The sequence below is a fragment of the Hyperolius riggenbachi genome, chromosome 4 (genome assembly GCF_040937935.1).
Source record: "Hyperolius riggenbachi isolate aHypRig1 chromosome 4, aHypRig1.pri, whole genome shotgun sequence".
In the NCBI taxonomy this organism is placed as follows: domain Eukaryota; kingdom Metazoa; phylum Chordata; class Amphibia; order Anura; family Hyperoliidae; genus Hyperolius; species Hyperolius riggenbachi.
This window is the reverse complement of record NC_090649.1, coordinates 159155633-159173471: the sequence shown is the minus strand read 5'-3', so window position 1 is coordinate 159173471 and position 17839 is coordinate 159155633. Positions and strand designations below refer to the sequence as shown.

General features: G+C 41.8%; 1 protein-coding gene across 9 annotated transcripts in view; it reads right to left on the bottom strand.

Moving 5' to 3' along the window:
- The window catches only part of PLCH1 (phospholipase C eta 1), a 359933-nt gene that overhangs the window by 117822 nt on the left and 224272 nt on the right, over positions 1-17839 (bottom strand). For all 9 annotated transcript variants that reach the window (XM_068280865.1, XM_068280866.1, XM_068280870.1 and 6 more), the window contains one exon: positions 13970-14099. In XM_068280865.1, the coding sequence (XP_068136966.1) occupies positions 13970-14099 (130 nt within the window). The remainder of the gene's footprint in view (positions 1-13969; positions 14100-17839) is intronic.

Here is a 17839-nt window from a genome sequence, read left to right as displayed (position 1 = left end):
AAATCTTTCAAAAACAAAAGTTGGGTGTGAGTTCCTCTCACAAAGACAATTCCACATTTTACGCTGTAATTAATCTGCTGTTTTCAGAGTTCAGAGTCTTTTAGCAGCTGCAGCAGCATTTGATTGTCACTTGGAAACCTGTGCTTTGCAGTTATCCCTGTTTTTGTAGAGTTTATAATAAAAGCAACTTGGCAGCCCCCATGAATGAAGAAGAACAGTACTGAAAACATAATGAATCAAATAACTTAGTTTTTCCAAAATACATATATAGATTATTTAGTCAGTGTTTACCCATTGTAAAGTCTTTCCTCCACTGGTTTACATCCTGAAATTTATCCCTGGTGGTGGCACTTTTAGTTCTGCCAGGTAATCTGTATGGAATGTTTGTTACTGAGATTTCTATGTACAGAAGGAGATTCTGCTTGCTTGGCTTGCGTGGAAAAATCAGTTAATTCCCACAATGCAGCGAGGATCACAGACAGCAAACTGTCAGGGCCATGGTCATGAAATCAGACTGTGGGAGGGATTTCACCACCCCTGATGACAGACCACCTGATGATCTATTCAAAACAAGGTAAAGATTTCTCATGGAAAAGGGGGTATCAGCTACTGGTTGGAATGAAATTCAATCCTTCATTAAAGTTCCCTTTTAAGGTACTGCAGCTCTGGCAAGACAGGTGAGATAACTCACTGCAACTATTAACTGATATTATACAGGTACGTAGAATATGGCAGAGAAGTAATCAAAGAAGGAATCTTTAGTGCAGCTTTACTTTAGGTTATTTTAACCCTATGCTATAAATGTTATAATGTACTACGGGTTACAACATCCAGATGTCACTTCCCTTTAGATATATTACACAAGGATTTAAGCAGACACTCACTATTTTCTATGGTCCAGCATGCAGGGATTTAGAGCAACATAAAATGAGCACTGCAGCAGCTTTGGAAAGAAACCAGCAGACTTGTGCTGTTATGAAACACGTCTTGTGAGCAGTTTAGGATTGTCCTTAGAGATGCCGTTGTAGTACAGTACTCATGTCATCAATGTCTGCTTCAAGCATCTGCCTAAGAGGATTTGCACAGGATTTGCCCAACATTCGACAGAGGTTTTCTAATACACGCTGCTTCTTTTAATGTTAATGTGTGGCTTGCAGACAGACCAAAGCAAAGACTCACCTCATAAAAACAAAATTTTTTTTGCACAGTTCGTTTCTCTGACGGATTTGCATACATTTTACCAAGTGACATTTAGTTTTATTAACCATTTTTACACATTACTTGATTTTAAATATCAATAGACTGCAGCATACTCACGCCATCATGGTCTTTAACCCATGCGAATATGAAGAGAAAAATGCACTTGCACAAAATGCAGCAGGGGTGGATACTGCCACACTGGGCTTACCTGTCTCTGATGAAGCAGGGCATGTCCCTGCGAAACAGCTGTCAGACTTGTCCTTTCCCCCACTGCTGTAAGATTTTTGTGTCAACCCAGCCACAATAAAGGGTATTTTAGCAGCTGTGCCCATCTCCTTCCTCTCTTCTGTTTGAAATCATGGTCTTTAACCAATTAGCAGCCACATATAGTAAAGCTATATGTGCGGAGCAGGGCCAAATTTTTGTTGTTGTTGTTTTTGCCGCTGGGAAGTGTGCAGAGCAGCGCAGGGATCTTTACCTGTTCCCGGCAGCTGGATTGGCTTTTTTTCTCTTCACCCCCAGTGGTGCTGCAATGCCGACATGCTCTTCGGAGTTCCAATCCCATGATATGAAATGTGATCGCAACCCAGGGGATAGTGTCAGTGTTGCAGCGCTGCCGGATGGTGGAGAATGGGTGATGGAAGAGTCTGCTCAGAGAGGATTCAATTTACAAAGTATTACCGCACTCGGTAATGCATAAAGCAGCTGCTTTTTCTCATCAGTTAGTAAAATGTCAATTCACTGAAGCTGTTACTGCATGGCAAGTTTGAAATTTACAATACCGTATATACGCGAGTATAAGCCGATCCAAGTATAAGCCGACCCCCCAAGTTTCCCATAAAAAAACCTGGGGAAAATGACTGACTCGTGTATAAGCCGAGGGTATGAAATGCACCAGCTACTGACCCATCGGCACAACATTACACTATCAAATATCTATTAAAAAGCCCATTTTAAAAACCAACTAAGACAATACTGAAAACATTTTATGGAATTGTTAAGTATACTGTGCAGGTGTTAATACTATTTACATTCAATCAGGGCCTTCATTTAAACGTCAAGTTTAGAAAGCCATAGGTGACATGTAGGCATCGTACATAATATTTAAAGGCTTGTTTAATTATGTTATAGATCCACTTGTGCTTGCCTGGATGTTTGGATTAGACTTATGTCCTTTTGACAGTATTGATCCCTCTCTGAGTGCCTTTACCCTGCACCAATGGCACAGGGGAGCAGTATGGGGACAGTAGTAGCAGCTTTGTGTGCGCTTTGTGCCATGCCGCTTCCCCCCTCCGTGATAGAGCGCATGCTAATTTACACAGTAAGGTGATGCCTTCCCGTGCTGCTCTCACCTCTGCCTGGTCCCCATTCCACTTTTCCTTTGCTTTTTCTAGCTCTTCCATCCCCTTGTACCGTTCTCTCTCTTTCGCGCTGTCAGCAGCACGGAGATCGGTCTCGTCGGGACAGTGCGCAGCCAGGAGCTTCATAGTCTCGTTGCTATGACGCCATCTAGCGGCACCTCTAACAACGTACAGCAATGAGACTATGATGTTCCTGGCTGCGCACTGTCCCGACGAGACCAGATCTCCGTGCTGCTGACAGCGCAAAAGAGAGAGACCGGTACAAGGGGATGGAAAAGTGGAAAAGGAAAAGTGGAATGGGGACCAGACAGGTGAGAGCAGCACGAGAAGGCATCACCTCATTGTGTAAATTAGCATGCATGGGTCCAAAAATTCGGCTTATACTCGAGTATATACGGTAACTTACTAGAAAGCTTTAATAATCTGTGAGTTATACAGTACATAAAACACTGCTTAACATACATGTATACATTTCTGTATGAAAGTGACTTGTTCATGTTCATACCCAATGCCAAAAATGTGTGCCTACATGTCACAGTTTATATGTTTATCCATCCCTTGTCCATACGGGCTATGCCGCAAACACATCATGTATAATAAACAGAAATAAATGAACACATAATACATACAGTGAACACTCCACACCCACCGAGAATGCTTTTTTGTGTTTTTTATAGGATAGATCCACAGGAGAGAATATGATACAATAAAATGCTCTGTTTTCAACACAATACAGAAAGAAATGTGCGTGTGCACTATGAAAGCAAATGCCAAGATTAATAATACATTCAACACATTTAAATATACAAACAAGAATTTCTATGGATTTACATAAGGAGGCTCAGCTGCGTACAGCATTTGGCACAGCAGACTAGTGTCTAGAGACAGCAAGGGCTGACAGGAGGATTTTCCCTGCACAGCATGAATGCCCAACATGGAAATTCACATTGTAAAGCCCTAGTTCACCCTCCTGATTTTACATTGTAAGGAAAGCTAAAAAGAGGACTATGCTATCACTTACATATAATATTTGATGCAGCCTTCCCACAGAAATTCTCTTTGGCAAAGTCAGTCACTTAACTTATGGATCACTTCTGAAAACTCAAGGAAAGGAAGGAGGGGCAGGGAATATGGGAGGAAACCAAGAGCCAATGATGTAACAAAAGCCCAGCTCCCATGCCAACATGGGAGGGGGGGGCTCTTTTGTGGTGAGAAACAGAGTGCGGCAGTGGAAACAGAAGCCTCATACCTCACCTGTTATCAGCGGAGCTTCCAATATGTCCTCTTCACCCCTCTCTTCAGCCGCCCCATACAGTGTAAGCTCCTTGCCGCTCCCATCTCTGCATGTCATGCAGGGAACCGCATGGTGTTATAGTGTATGGCAAGGTTGAACAGAGGAGTGAAAAGGATGTGTCACTAGCTTTGCTGACGACAGGTAATATATGCCGGCGCTACTGCCACACTCTGCTCGCTCGCTTGCTCGGCAGGGTTGTATACAATGAACAATGCAAAAATAGTTTATATGCAATGTCAGTGAAGTGCAAAATTGTATAATTCTCATCTATTAATACCACACCACCCCCAATTTAGAGCAACCAATCAGGTTTCAGCACAAAAACTAAACCTGTTGCTCTTGGCAACAGCTCCATTCCTGCTCCAATTTTGCAGGCCTAAATCATGAATTCCTAGTATGTATATTTACAGCATTTAATACAACGCTGTACAGATGGTCTTTTTAGTCATTCTGGATTTACATTGACAAGATATTCTGTGGCTTGTTACAGCTCTGAAAAATTACCTTGTGAGTGGTGCAATCCCAGAGGCAAGGCAAGCACTCAATGGAGGTTCTGTCAAGTATAAACATAGCACTATCATTCTGTGCCTGCTTGTAAGTTAGACGTGTCATGTTTATTGTGCATAAAGACTGAAAGCATCCACATTAGGGAACCATTTCAGTGCAATTTGTTTGCAACAGCCAATATATTGGTAAAAGATAGCTCACAACAGCAAACAGAAAATCCAACTTAAATGTGGTCTAGCTGTGCAGGAAAGCAAAACTTAATCAAAAACTCTTGTTTCTGGGTTCAAATCCCGTAGTGCAGGGATATTGCCTTTATCAGGTTCATAACCTTGCAGCTAGCTCCTTTAAAGAGACTCTATAATAAAAAAAATGAAAAAAAAATTGTCAGGCTGTGCAATATTTACCTTCCCCTGTTCCAGTGGGGCGCTGTTGCGGCTCTTGGCTCGGAAATAGGCGTAAATAGCCAATCTCAGTCGGGTCCGCTCTACCTGGGCAGACGCAGGAGACTTGTGCCTGCGCAGTAGAGTGGACCCGACTGGGATCGGCTATTTCTGCCTATTTCAGAGCGGAAAGCCGCTACTGCACCCGCTCTGGAACAGGGAAAGGTACATTTTTACAAACCCACTGCCCGGGGAGCTCTATCGCTGCCGCCGTGGGACGGAGGAGGACGGGGGAAGCTTCAAAAGGATCCAGTGGCTTCCCCCTCCTGAGGTGAGTACCTCCCAGGGGAATTTTTTATCATTACAGATACTCTTTAAAGAGACTCCGTAACAAAAATTGCATCCTGTTTTTTATCATCCTACAAGTTCCAAAAGCTATTCTAATGTGTTCTGGCTTACTGCAGCACGTTCTACTATCACCATCTCGGTAATAAATCAACTTATCTCTCTCTTGTCAGACTTGTCAGCCTGTGTCTGGAAGGCTGCCAAGTTCTTCAGTGTTGTGGTTCTGTGATGCATCTCCCCCCTCCTGGCCCCTCTCTGCACACTGCCTGTGGGTTATTTAGATTAGAGCAGCTTCTCTCTTCTCTCTTATCTTTTACAAGCTGGATAAATCCTCCTCTGAGCTGGCTGGGCTTTCACATACTGAGGAATTACATACAGGCAGAGCTGTCTGCACTCTGCAGGAAGAAACAGCCTGACACTTCAGTGGAAGATAGCTGCAGGGGGAAAGAAACACACAAATGATCTCTTGAGATTTGAAAGGAAGGGTGTATACAGCCTGCTTGTGTATGGATGTATTTTCTATGTGTGGACATACTGTACATCAACCTACTTCCTGTTTTGGTGGCCATTTTGTTTGTTTATAAACAAACTTTTTAAAACTGTTTTTAACCACTTTTAATGCAGCGGGGAGCGGCGAAATTGTGACAGAGGGTAATAGGAGATGTCCCCTAACACACTGGTATGTTTACTTTTGTGCGATTTTAACAATACAGATTCTCTTTAAAGAAAAAGAGTACTAGAAGCCATGTTTCTGATCCTAGAAGTTCAAAGGCTTCTTCACTGTAGTCACTGTGCCAACCTCGTTCTAAATGTTCCAAGAGCTGCGGCACCTTGCAGTGTCTATACATGTTGATACATCAAAAATATTCTGGGAACAACGCAGAGTACATTAGGCCAGCAACAGAGTTTGTGCTGAAACATTTGCTTTCCAATAATGATGGCCACTAATAATCCAATATTTTTAATCCAATGTTACCATTTCTATGTAATATAAGGGACTGCCTAAAATATCCTCTCATTATATCAAGTTTACCCTTACACTACATAGATTTGCTTAAATTGGATAAAAAGATTGGATCATTAGTTGCCACTTTAGGCCCCGTTCACACTTGCTGTTTTGTAAAAACCGAAACGGATGTCCGGACCGCACCGGATCCGGACCGGAGCTAATCCGTACGGTTCCTATCCGGATCAGGTCCGGATCCGGTCCGTTTGCATCCGTTTTCCGTGCGGTATGAACACGGTTGCGGTCCGGATCCGGTTTCTTAAAGAGATAACAACCTGTAAATACCTGGGGTCTGGGAGGTCAGCAGAAGCTCTGGGGTCATTGTTGGAGACAGGTGGACGTGTGGAGACCATCCGTGGATACAGAGACTACAGTTGGGACCATGGATCTAGTCATTTTTTACTCGTACCTGGGAATTCTCTCCTTCCTGTTGTTCACCTACTACTATGTGGGGAGAAGGCCTCACCTCCTCGTTATCAGACATATCATCAGACATGTTGCTGCCAAAGAGCTCCAGCATGAAATCCCTGCTGCTCCACTCTGTGAACGCTGGGCCCATGTGGTCCCCATCCAAAATGGCCACTAGAAAAAGCATAGGAAGTGGGGTAGAACGTCCGTTTTTTATAGCCAGTGTGTTGTGCGCTCTCCGGTTCTCATTGGTTTGTATTGGCCGGATGCAACAGTCCGGCTCCGCTCCGGATACGTCTGCCGGAGGAGCCGGACCAAAAAATAGCGCATGTTGGATCTTATGCCGGAGTCCGGATCCGGTCTGGCTCCGGTCCGGACGAAATGGACGCATGTGAACGGACGCATAGACTTTCATTGCTATGCCGTGCGTCCGTTCCGTCCGTTCCGCATGCGGTCCGGCTCCGGCACGGCGATTCCGGACGGCGACCGCTAATGTGAACCGGGCCTTAGAGTGATGTTACACGCAAGATGTACTTCTAAGCACTTCTGACCTTCAATAAGTGTGATATGTATGGTCGCACATTTGGGTGGTCACGGAGGGTGTCATATGTGCAGTCAGAGGGCCTGATCAAATTCACATTTTCTCCATAATTTTTCTCCAAGGTGAAGGCCACATAAACCCATGATCTTATAGATGTATGAGTGGTTAGTTACTGAGGGGGCTCCCTCCATTTTACTTTATAAATCCAAATGGAACAGGCGCTGGGTAAATCCATTACAGAAGAGCAGTGGTACGGTATCAACACTATGAATCATAAAGGGACTCTCAATGTACCACTTACGAACAGGGCTTTCCTATTGGTACAAGACATCACTTCTCATGAGTAAGTTTGCACCTGGAGTGAGTGACAACTGCTGGAAATGTGGCATGGGTGGTGCTGATCTGCTTCGTAGCTTTTGGCATTGCCCCAATCTGAAAATCTTTTGGCAGCAAGTCCACAAATGGATGGAGGAAATGTCCTCTACAAAAGTCCCAAAGACACCAGAATTTTTTCTCCTGCACTCTGGCCCTTTTTCACTGAAGAGATATTAAAAATCAATCTTGCCACATATAGTTAACGCTGCTTGAGCCACCATCCTCTTTTTGTGGAAACAACAAAACCCTCCTACTGTGGCCCAGTGGTCAGCTAGACTGCACAGAACTGCACAACTGGAAGAGATCAACTTGCTCTCGCAGGCGGCAGGACAGGACAGACCAATTCACCCACACATGGGCTGTATGGGAGATGTTCAAATACTCGGACGAGTAGAAGAGGGTATCCTCTGCTGTCTGATAGCCAATTCCTCCCTTCCTCTTTCTTCTGTACCCTGTCCCCTTTTCCTCCTCCTCTTCCTTACCGCTCCCTTCCTCCCTACTTTTCTTGCCCTCTCTGCTCCTCTTTCTGCTTCTCCTTTCATATCTCATTTTTCTATTGCTGTTCCTGTTGAATGTCACAGTTACAACCCAGTAAGAGACAGTACTATTGCTTTGCTACGGTCCTTAGCTTGAGGCGGGTGATATATTTAGCCTTTCTACCCATAATATGGCTAGCTATGGACCTGCTGAATAACTCTGTTACTGTGCCACTTGTTCTGTCATAGGCCCATATGCAATTCACTTTTTCACCTGAGTTTTCTCCTAGGTCATAATTTTCCAACTTGTAGAAAAATGCCTTTTAAACCACCAGCAAGCAAATAAATACTCTAAATTATTTTGACAGCACTTTTTCACCTACTTTTTGGTACTTTTTCCATTGCAAAGTGCTAAAACGTTATTTTAAATCAAAGATGAAAAATTATCTCCTAGGAGGAAAAAGTGAATTACATATGGCCCATAATGTTACAGTATGTTATTTTTTGTTTTGGCATGTCATCTGATGTTTTGTGCCATATTTGTGATATATATGTTTATAGCTATGTCCATTGGCATACTATGCATGTTCTTTTTCTTTGTATGCTACTTTTTTGACAATAAAAACTTGAAATGTTAAAGGGACTCCGAGCAGTGCAGAAACTATGGAAAGATGCACATCATTTTAAAGCTCTCTTTCTCCTCTTTCCAATGATATATAAACCGCCACCCTACGCCTTTTAGTTTTCGCTATTTTCGCGATTGAATTTGCCGCGGCCGCGTTTTCGATCGCAAAAATAGAGAAAACTAAAAGGCGTAGGGCAACGATTTAGGTGTCGTCAGAAAGAGGAGAAAGAGAGCTTTAAAATGATATCCATCAAGCCATAGTTATATTGTATTACACGCCAACTTTTTGTCAAAGTCAGCAGCTGCATTCAGCAAAATGGAGCTGCTGACACTGGGGAAAGTGTCGTCCTGTGTAATACAATATAACTATGGCTTGATGGATATCATTTTAAAGCTCTCTTTCTCCTCTTTCTGACGACACCTAAATCGTTGCCCTACGCCTTTTAGTTTTCTCTATTTTCGTGATCGAAATCGCGGCCGCGGCAATTTCAATCGCGAAAATAGCGAAAACTAAAAGACGTAGGGTGGTGGTTTATATATCATTGGAAAGAGGATGAAGAGCGCTTTAAAATGATGTGCATCTTTCCATAGTTTCTGCACTGCTCGGAGTTCCTTTAAAAAAAAAGTTTTCTCCAAGGTGATATTTTCACATTTTAAATAAAATGCATTTTAAGCCACCAGCAAGCAACAAATTACATAATTTTGACAGTACTTTTCCAATTGCAGAGTGAAAAAGTTATTTTAAAAGTAAGATGAAAAATGATCTTGTATAAGAAAACAACAGATCTGCTCCAAAGTATATGACTATAAAAAAAATATAACAAAATATATTTGAAAAGTTACCCAAAACCAGCTGTTTATGCTGTAGGTGGCTGTCCTTATTTCCTGCCCTACTGCTTGGTTTCATTTGCATATGATTCTTTTTGGTTATCATAATGACCATATCTGTGGTTGGTTTCTTATTGTTTTGGTCCAAATGTCTGTGCCATATGAAGACTTTGTAAATGTTACCACCTCTTACACGTTCAGTTTATTATTTCTCAACTCAGGCTAGGTTCACAATGGTCAGTTACATAACACACGCAATCTAATGCACTATAATGACTGAGAACTGCAATGGAGATTGGACATAGACTTTAATAATACAAAACCTGCATGCAGCAAGCTATAATAACGCGATCAGTAACAATGCAGTACTGTGAACAGCCCCATAGGATTGTACGGGCACTGAGTTGACATGCAGTATTATTTTGCAATGCAGCTCAGCACTGTGAACAGCGCCTCAAACCTCTGATCACAAAATTAGAAATTAATAAACTTTATTAATAATACATTATAGCATAAAGTGGAATGACACATAATTAAAACTATAACAATATGCTAGCAAACGTCACACTAATTTATGATGTGTTGTGTGCAGTTGATGTAGGTAGCTGGTGATCCCTCAGGCAGGCATTCTCTGGCTACAGCACTTTCCCTTGTCGTTCCTTCATGGGTCACCCTGTTGTTTTTATAGTGTTAATAATGTGTCATTCCAATATACGCTTTAATTTATTATTAACAAAGTTTCCTAATTGCTAAGTGAGTGATCACAGGTTTTGAGAACACTACGTTCCTGGTTAGTGATTAAGTCCCCGTTAATAATTTACATGGTTTGGAATAGCCTTTATACGTTGATGAATTCATAAATCAGAAAGAAACTGTGTTCATACAAACAAGTGCTATAGCGTTGTATAAAGCTATGTAAACACAGTGAATTAAAATCGTTGGAAATGACCAATGCAAAAAATGACTAAGTGCACAAGACAGTAGCAAAAAATGACTAAGGGCACAAGACAGTAGCAAAAAATGACTAAGGGCACAAGACAGTAGCAAAAAATTACTAAGGGAAATGACCAATGTACATCTCATCTTTCATATATCCTAATCATAAGCACAAACAACGACTTATAGAGAATCTGTACTGTCCGATTTGTACAATAAAAAAACATACCAATCAAGTTTACTGGATCCCTCTACCGTTTGCACCGCTCCCCGCCACGATCCTGGCTTTTAATCGCCAGTTTTAGGCAGTGTTTACAAACAAAAAACATGGCCGCCAACCAGGAATATATATATATATCATGCTACAGTATACTACAAGTTTTTATTACATAGTGAATTATATGCACTCCATCCTGGGATTCTCAGAGTTTCTCAGCATGTGACAGGCAGCTCCCTCCCCCACTCAGCCTCACAAACTGCATCACAGACAAGCTGAAACAGAGAGCAGAGACACTGTCTGTGAGGAGTAAACAAAGCACACAGAGCCTAGAAGGGGCGTGCATAACTTGTATTCATTACAACAGAGGCAGCCAATTCCTCCCTAGGTCGACAAAGCTTGACAAAGAAAATAAGATTAGATATATTACAGAGACAGTTCAACTCGAAAAGGCTGCAGTAATCCGGACCACATTAGAACAGGTATAGGAACTTATAGGATAGAAGAAATAAGGCTGAACATTTTGTTACAGAGTCTCTTTAAGAGTACAATAAATTAAAGATCCCAGTGGTGCTTGGGCATTTTGAACGACCAACCTGATGGATCACTTTGGCAGATAATCATTCATCATTACATCAGCAGTGTGTACAGGGCTTGATTTTTAAATGTGTCTGTGAAGTCTATGGTACTTCCCCCTACGGTCTGTCTTTGACACATCACATCCTGCACCATATCACTTTACAATCATCGGGTTGTGGTCTTCTGCTGTCGTTTATTCTGCTGTACCTGATCAGTTGTTTCAAACAATTTTCCAGTGTGTATGAGGCTTTAGAAATTTCCACTATCAGCAAATCGCAGTTATTAAAGAGAAACCGTGACCAAGAATTGAACTTCATCCCAATCAGTAGCTGATACCCCCTTTTACATGAGAAATCTATTCCTTTTCACAAATCATCAGGGGGATCATCAGGGGGCTCTGTATGGCTGATATTGTGGTGAAGTCCCTCCCACAGGAGACTCTGAGGACCATGGTACTCCTGGCAGTTTCCTGTTTGTGAACCATGTTGCATTGTGGGAAATACTGTAGCTGTTTACAGCTGTTTCCAACTGCCAAAACAGCAAGCAGCAGCTACATCACCTGCCAGCAGTAAAAATGTCACCATGTGATAAATGTCAGAATGTAAATCAAGGATTTAAAAGATTTTACAATGGGCAAACTGCCTAAATAATTTATACATAATTATTGTAAAAATGAAGCACTTTTTTATTACATTATTTTCACTGGAGTTCCTCTTTAATTGTCATCAATTCACTTTTACAGCTGGGGACACATGTCAACTGGTTTTACAAAATAACCAGTACTTATGATTAAGGGCCGGTTCAGACAGGTGTCTGATCCAGCCGCCCTGGTGTCAGAAAAGCATGTGACGTCTTTCAGCATTCTTTACACCCGCAATATTTTAGCCTATCACATTGTTAGTGGGTGGAGTTATAAATAATCGCAGTTGGTACCAGGGCTGTGGAGTCGGAGTCGTGGAGTCGGAGTCGTGGAGTCGGGCAATTTTGGGTACCTGGAGTCGGAAAAAAATGCACCGACTCCGACTCCTAATGAATTTGTAACTGTAATTAAAATAGAAAATATGATAAAATGTTCTATTTCTCAGATAATAGTCATTAAAAATAATGTATATATACAGTAATAGCTGTGCTTAGTCCACAAAAATGAAATAAACCAATCAAAATTAGTTACTTGTGCTGCTTCAATAAAGCAGTCCCCGTATTTTTAAGGTCAGATATACATATCTGATTGTGACTGTATATATGATGCGTACACAGGAATCTCTTATATATACTAAATAACATCTATGCTGTAAGAATAAAGCCTGATGTGTAGCTGTGTCACTAATAGAGATGGTCAATGAGATGGAAATAATTCTGCACTGATGCTGATTTATGCAAATGTATGCACTCCCTTTGCTGATGAAATCAAATAATTTGATATGTTATTAAAATTTGGTTTGGTGACTACAAATTAAAGGGTACCTGAGACGGATGAAAAGTAAAGTTTTATACATACCTGGGGCTTCCTCCAGCCCCCTTCAGGCTAATCAGTCCCTCACTGTCCTCCACCACCCGGATCTTCTGCTATGAGTCCTGGTAATTCAGCCAGTCAGCGCAGTCCGGCCGCATGCCACTCCCACAGCCAGGAACATTCTGCACCTGCGCAATAGTGCTGCACAGGTGTAGTATGCTCCTAGCGGTGGAGTGTGTTCATGCGCACTACGCCAGACTGGCTCAAGTACCTGGACTCATAGCAGAAGATCCAGGTGGTGGAGGAGGACAACGAGGGACTGATTATCCTGAAGGCGGCTGGAGGAAGCCCCAGGTATGTATAAAACTTTAATTTCATCTGTCTCAGGTTTACTTTGTTACACAGTAGTACTATACTCTACATATGCACTCCCCACAGAGCTACAGGGAATCCACCGAGAATGCTGTGCACATTGAACACAGAGGTGTTGTCTGTTTACAATCTCCTCATTCCCCTGCAGAGTACCTGCACATCATTCTTACATGTACCCACACTTACATTGCCTAGGGCCTGATAGATGTTCTTTGTTCCGGTTTGCACCTTTTACAAGTACTCTTACCAAGGACTAGTTTTAGTCTAAAGGGAATAAATATAGTAGTCTACATATCCTTCTCACTTCAGTTGTCTTGTAAAATTCCTAAGCGTTGGCAGTTATGAGACGAATTTCATGTTACATACTTTTAATCAACAAAATTGTAATATGCAAATTAGAGGAGTCGGAGTCGTGGAGTCGGAGTCGGTGGAATCCTAAACTGAGGAGTCGGAGTCGGTGGATTTTTGGACCGACTCCACAGCCCTGGTTGGTACTGTCTGGTTTTTCCATGTCTGCCAGTAGTAAAGATGATGACATGCAGGCTAATTGTGGATCAAACACCATCAACAAATTACATGGCGAATATCAATCATTTATTGATCTCTCTTCTACTAACTTCTCACTTTGCAATGTATTGGTTAATTTTTTCCCCTTTTTGCCAAAGTTCCTCTTTAAGGTATTTTTTTTCTGCTGAACAGATGCACTGAAGTATGTTTTACTGAGAACACATATCCTCCACAATGAAGCCGTAATAAGCACTGCCGTATAGCTGTGAAGTGGGGGCTCACATTAGCGGACGCACACTGGTGTACATTAGTGTGCACACTGGTGTATGCTCAGAGGGGAAACTGGGGAGTCACACAACACTTCACTCATAATCATCTGATTACCAGACAGCTGTTTATAACTGTACAGTGTATCCTCTGACTGCAAGCACTCCGAAAGCTTTGCGTGACCTCTTCAAAATGGCCACAGGGGTAAAAGTACTATGGCCTACTTATTGTTATAAATAGGTAAGAGACAAACAGATGGAGAAATAGAGAATGAAAAAAGAAAAAAACTAACCTGGAACATCTGCCTGACTTTCCTGCGAGGCAAATTCACATTCAGCTTATGCATGAGCTGGTAGATCTCCTCTATATTCAGCAAGCCGTCTCCATTCTTGTCAGCTTCTTCAAATGTCTGTTTCACCCATGTAAAGACCCATTAAGGAAGTGTTGGGAGTCACACAAGTGGCCAGATACCAGAACAGTTTACAATGCGACATTAACCCTTCATACAATATGAACTCCTTTTTTTGCTATATTTCCTGCTGTATAATAAATAGCAAAGCTCTTCTAGCACAGGCACAGTTCTTTCAAAGGACTGCTATTAGGGAAAATGATAACATTTAAAACACATAGGGCCTGATTCACAAAGCGGTGATAACTCAGTTATCACGCCTAAAAGACTTTAGGCGTGATAACCTTTGCACTAGCAAAGTTATCACCGCTTTGTGCTCTAACTCGCGCGAAGCTCCCGCGCGCAGCGCGCAAAGTCCCATAGGGCTTAATGGGCACTTCGCGCAAAGCACGGTGCGCTATGCGCTACGCGCGCAAAACTTTGCGCGCGGGAGTTCGCGCGAATTCCTTCAGATCACGCCTAAACTAAGTTTAGGCATGATAAAGGGCTTTTCACAGGCGTGCAAAGTGTTTGCACCGCTTTGTGAATCAGGCCCATACATATAAATGTGTCCACTAATGATACAATCTTGATTGTACAATATTACCAATCTGGTGTAGCAGAAAGATAAACATACTGTAATGAATATACTTTGAATAAATACTTTAACCTGTGGAGTTTAAAGGGGCACTATGGCGAAAAATTGTAAAATTTAAAATATGTGCAAACATATACAAATAAAAAGTAAAACATTTTTCCAGAATAAAATGAGCCATAAATTACTTTTCTCCTATGTTGCTGTCACTTACAGTAGGTAGTAGAAATCTGACAGAAGCGACAGGTGTTGGACTACTTCATCTCTTCATAGGTGATTCTCAGGGGTTTATTTATTTTCAAAAGCACTAAGTGCATGGCAGTTGCTCTGTCCAACTGCCAAAAAGCTGTGTAGCGAGCAGGGAAGCTGTCCAGCATCATTGTTTAAATCCAGTTTTTAGGGAATATCTTTATAAAGAATAACAGCCATGCTGAGAATCCCCTATGAAGAGATGGACTAGTCCAAAACGTGTCGCTTCTGTCGGATTTCTACTAACTACTGTAAGTGACAGCAACATAGGAGAAAAGTAATTTATGGCTCATTTTACTTTGGAAAAAAGGTACTTCTTATTTGTTTATGTTTGCACATATTTTAAATTTTACATTATTTCGTCATATTCCCTCATAATACATAAAAGAAGGGAGATTGTACAAATAAACCCATACACATAAATTAACCCCCCCCCCCCCTTCCTTCGCCCTAGACTACAATGGAAATACGGTAGGGATTAGATTGTGAGCTCATAAGACAGTTATTGACAAGACTATAAATACTCTGTACAGCGCTGCGGAAGAAGTCGGCGTTATATAAATACTAACTACCTGTAGTAATAATAATACAATAATGATTGTATCATTAGTGGGCACCTCAGGACATATATTTGATGAAAAAACTTTGCACTATAAGTTATTTGTATTTCTTTCTAGGGAGTGCTTTTGTAACAAAGCAGATTATTTCAGCGCATGTCACTGTGCGTCGAAGCTGGGCACCGTCATAGCAGCAATGCGCTCCCCGCGTATTGGTAATTTGGGGCTCTGGCGGTTGGTGGACCCCGAATTACATCTCTCTCTGAGTTGTGAGAACTCGGAGGGGGAAAAGTATTTGACACCGTCTCAGAGCTTAGTGGCAGCAGGGACAGCCATCATTCAGCTCTCCCCACGCCGAACTAAGTGGCGCCCAGGCAATATGTACTTCTTTTGTAAAGCATAAAGGTGATACAGAGAATACCCCATGAGGTGGCGGAACGTCGAATTAACATTGCACGGGTGCACACTATAACATTTGTGGCCCATAATGCAATGCACCACCAGCAGCCAGGATGCAGCCCATACTTCCTGTCTGAACTGACACCTGTGCGCATGTTGTGATACGTAAACATGTCTGGGTTTTTTCTTATCCAAAAATATTTGTCAAAATACAATTTTTGATGTAATTAAGTTAAAAATATATTTTTCTGACCTTTGCTTACTCATTTCTTATTTAATCTTACAGAAATGCTTATAAGGGGACATTTATTAGGGAAGTTAGTGCCAGAATCTGTTGCTGATTCAGAGCAGATCGAGGAGCTTCACACGTGTATATGATTTGCAGTTTTGTGACATTGCACCTCCTACCTCATCGAGAAACTGTTTCCTCCTCTGCACCTTCCTCATGGGAGACCACAAAATGCTTGTGTGGGATTATACAGATAGAACTTCTCACGAAGGAAATAATGTCAGATAGATATGGAACACACTTTGCTGTGCTCTATCAGAACTATAAAAGCCACATTTCAGAACTTTTACAGCATAATGTGTCCTCAAGGATTAGGCATGAACCGTCTGTGGTGCTTGCGGAATGACTAGAGGAAGCACTTTATTAGGATAATATCACATTAAAGTGTGGCAAAATGTATGCCGAGCTGCTCCCTGAATAACATTCCCCGTCATCTCCACTGTCGTGCACAAAAAGTAGAAGGTCTCCAGAAACTCCTCATAAATATTTAATTAATGATGCCTCCTCCACAGAATTAATAGCACTGATGAGTCCACAGAGAGATTTAAAAAAATGCTTAGAATGCAAATCTTAATAAACATGTTAATGTGCATTCCAATGGATTTTATCTGTGTCAAACGGGAAAGTTCTAATATATTCTAGTTTATCTTTTTGTATTGCTGTAATTTTGGGTAACATTCTTTTCATTTCATTAGCAGACAGTGGATCCAACTTATTCAGTATGACAGGAGACAATGTACAAGGTGCATCAACCCGCCGTATCCAATCAGTTCACATCTTTTACTGTATCTGTACTAAACACTAAAACTAATGGGCTTAAAGTAAGGCAGGGATTCCCTAAATCTATAGCTCTGTCTTTGCCTGTTTTAAAGTCAAGAGAGCTTTGGGTCTGTGCATTTTATATAAACCAATTTAATTGCAATAATAAATATCACCCACTAGTTTGTTAAACTTTTGTATTGGAGTAAATCAATTTCTAGCATTGCCAGGGCCTGATGTACAGCTCAGGAGCCTGTAGGCATAGGCATTCTGGTTCTCTAAACTCCGCCCCTAAACACAGATCACACCCCCAAGTAAAAATATTTTAAACCAGGGGTGGGCAAATTTTTTAAATCCCGGGCCGCATTCGCGGCATTCTTCTCTTCTCTTCTGCACAGTTGCGAGTGGTGCATAATGACAAATGCCGGCTAAAAGGAAACTGACTCCCCACCTAATCGCGGCTTCCAGCGGTAATCTCCATGGTCACAGTGGTGTTATGTGACCCACTTGTACGTACTGACGGAGGGTCACAACGGGAAGCTGAGGAGCTCCTGTGTCTGCTGTTGTTAGAGAAAGTCAGGGTTTGCCCAGAAGGCGCAGCAGAGTCAGGGGGTCCCAAGTCCTGTGCGAGGTGGAGGCTGCACATGAATAGTGGGGAGACAGAGGCCATATGCAATTCACTTTTTCATCTGCTACAAAAAGTAAGGGAAAAAGTAATATCAAAATTATTTTGAGTATTTTCTTGCATTCTGGTGGCTTAAAAGGCATTGTTATTGACAACAAGTTTAAAAATATCACCTAGGAGAAAACTCGGGACAAAAAGTCAATTGCACATGGGCCAGAGTGTGAGAATGAGTGGCAGTCACCGAACCAAGTCGATGAACAGGGAACTACAGGGTGGCGAGGCTGGCCAGATTTCCTGCTCT